The following is a 1,909-nucleotide window of genomic DNA, read 5'->3' on the forward strand; positions in this document are numbered from 1 at the left end:
GGAGCATGCTCTCTTCCGCACAGTGCCAGGTGTACGCTGTGCCTCCTCAGCAAAATGACTACAACGTCCACAGTTGCAACCGCCATCACTGCGGGCAGTTGCAAACTCAAGGCTGTGCGCTAAAATATGTTCACCAACAGATTGTGCCGAAGCTTTCGTTGGAGAAGAAGAGAGAGCTTCGAAATCAAAAGAGAAGAATTATTCTGAAACTTTCAGTGTCCGCCCAAGAAGCTTCTACAGCCTAGCAAAACATCTTTGTCCAAATGCGGCACCAAGTCTCCTCTCCAGGCTCTGGAGCCCCTGACAGATGAATGACCACTGGGCTTTCTGGAAGTGACGCCTGCGTTTACTCCGTAGAATCTGTCAACGTCTCATGGCCTTCTGCTCCAGTCGCCTCATCAGCACCATCTGCAAACGCCGCGCATTAAACCAACGGCAACAAACAAGGCCCTATGACTGCTGGCCGAGGTGTCACATTGTCACCGTCCGCAGGCGGCTCCTCGTCTCCTGCTCCAGACTCCGCTGCAGAACCGCCTTCGCAAAGGAGATGTGAGAGGACACTAAGACGGCTAAGAAGACCGAGGAGACGTCGGAGTGGTCGAGCTCCACAGTGTAACAGTGGCAGGCGTCCGCCGAGGTGCAGAGGACGAGGTCTGAGGCGACGTCTTGACGGAAGGCAAAGGAGAAGTGAGAGGAGATTAAGACGGCATTCTTCTGGCTTCCCTGCAGCCTCACCAGCTCGAGGTGTCACATTGTCACCGTCCGCAGGCGGCTCCACGTCTCCTGCTCCAGACTCCGCTGCAGAACCGCCTTCCGTTTCCTCTTCACTCTCGTCTAATTCTGCCGATTCAAGGCCGAAGGGACGTCGGAGTGGTCGAGCTCCACAGTGTAACAGTGGCAGGCGTCCGCCGAGGAGCAGAGGACGAGGTCTGAGGCGACGTCTTGGCGGAAGGCAAAGGAGAAGTGAGAGAAGACTAAGACGGCTATAGAAGCGGAGGGGACGTCGGAGACCAGCTCGAGGTGTCACATTGTCACCGTCCGCAGGCGGCTCCTCGTCTCCTGCTCCAGACTCCGCTGCAGAACCGCCTTCCGTTTCCTCTTCACTCTCCTCTAATTCTGCCGATTCAAGGCCGAACCCTGCAGCCTCACCAGCTCGAGGTGTCACATTGTCACCGTCCGCAGGCGGCTCCTCGTCTCCTGCTCCAGACTCCGCTGCAGAACCGCCTTCCGTTTCCTCTTCACTCTCTTCTGATTCTGCCGATATCTTCGCCTCCCCTGCAGCCTCACCAGCTCGAGGTGTCACATTGTCACCGTCCGCAGGCGGCTCCTCGTCTCCTGCTCCAGACTCCGCTGCAGAACCGCCTTCCGTTTCCTCTTCACTCTCCTCTAATTCTGCCGATTCTTCCGGCTTCCCTGCAGCCTCACCAGCTCGAGGTGTCACATTGTCACCGTCCGCAGGCGGCTCCTCGTCTCCTGCTCCAGACTCCGCTGCAGAACCGCCTTCCGTTTCCTCTACACTCTCCTGTGATTCTGCCGATTCTTCTGGCTCCTCTGCAGCCTCACCAGCTCGAGGTGTCACATTGTCACCGTCCGCAGGCGGCTCCACGTCTCCTGCTCCAGACTCCGCTGCAGAACTGCCTTCCGTTTCCTCTTCACTCTCCTCTAATTCTGCCGATTCTTCTGGCTTCCCTGCAGCCTCACCAGCTCGAGGTGTCACATTGTCACCGTCCGCAGGCGGCTCCACGTCTCCTGCTCCAGACTCCGCTGCAGAACCGCCTTCCGTTTCCTCTTCACTCTCGTCTAATTCTGCCGATTCTTCCGGCTTCCCTGCAGCCTCACCAGCTCGAGGTGTCACATTGTCACCGTCCGCAGGCGGCTCCTCGTCTCCTGCTCCAGACTCCGCTGCAGA

The 1,909-nt window shown here is 57.9% G+C and overlaps 1 protein-coding gene across 1 annotated transcript; it reads right to left on the reverse strand.

Moving 5' to 3' along the window:
• Positions 1-471: 471 nt before the first annotated feature.
• Positions 472-1,909, reverse strand: ENH_00034560 (hypothetical protein; the record flags this gene model as incomplete). Its single annotated transcript, XM_013580334.1, has 2 exons — positions 472-665; positions 736-1,909. Coding segments are annotated over 2 exons (1,368 nt in total), but the record flags the coding sequence as incomplete, so codon positions are not given.

This window comes from Eimeria necatrix, genomic scaffold (assembly GCF_000499385.1).
Source record: "Eimeria necatrix Houghton genomic scaffold, Enh_scaff251, whole genome shotgun sequence".
NCBI classification, from domain to species: Eukaryota; Apicomplexa; class Conoidasida; order Eucoccidiorida; family Eimeriidae; genus Eimeria; species Eimeria necatrix.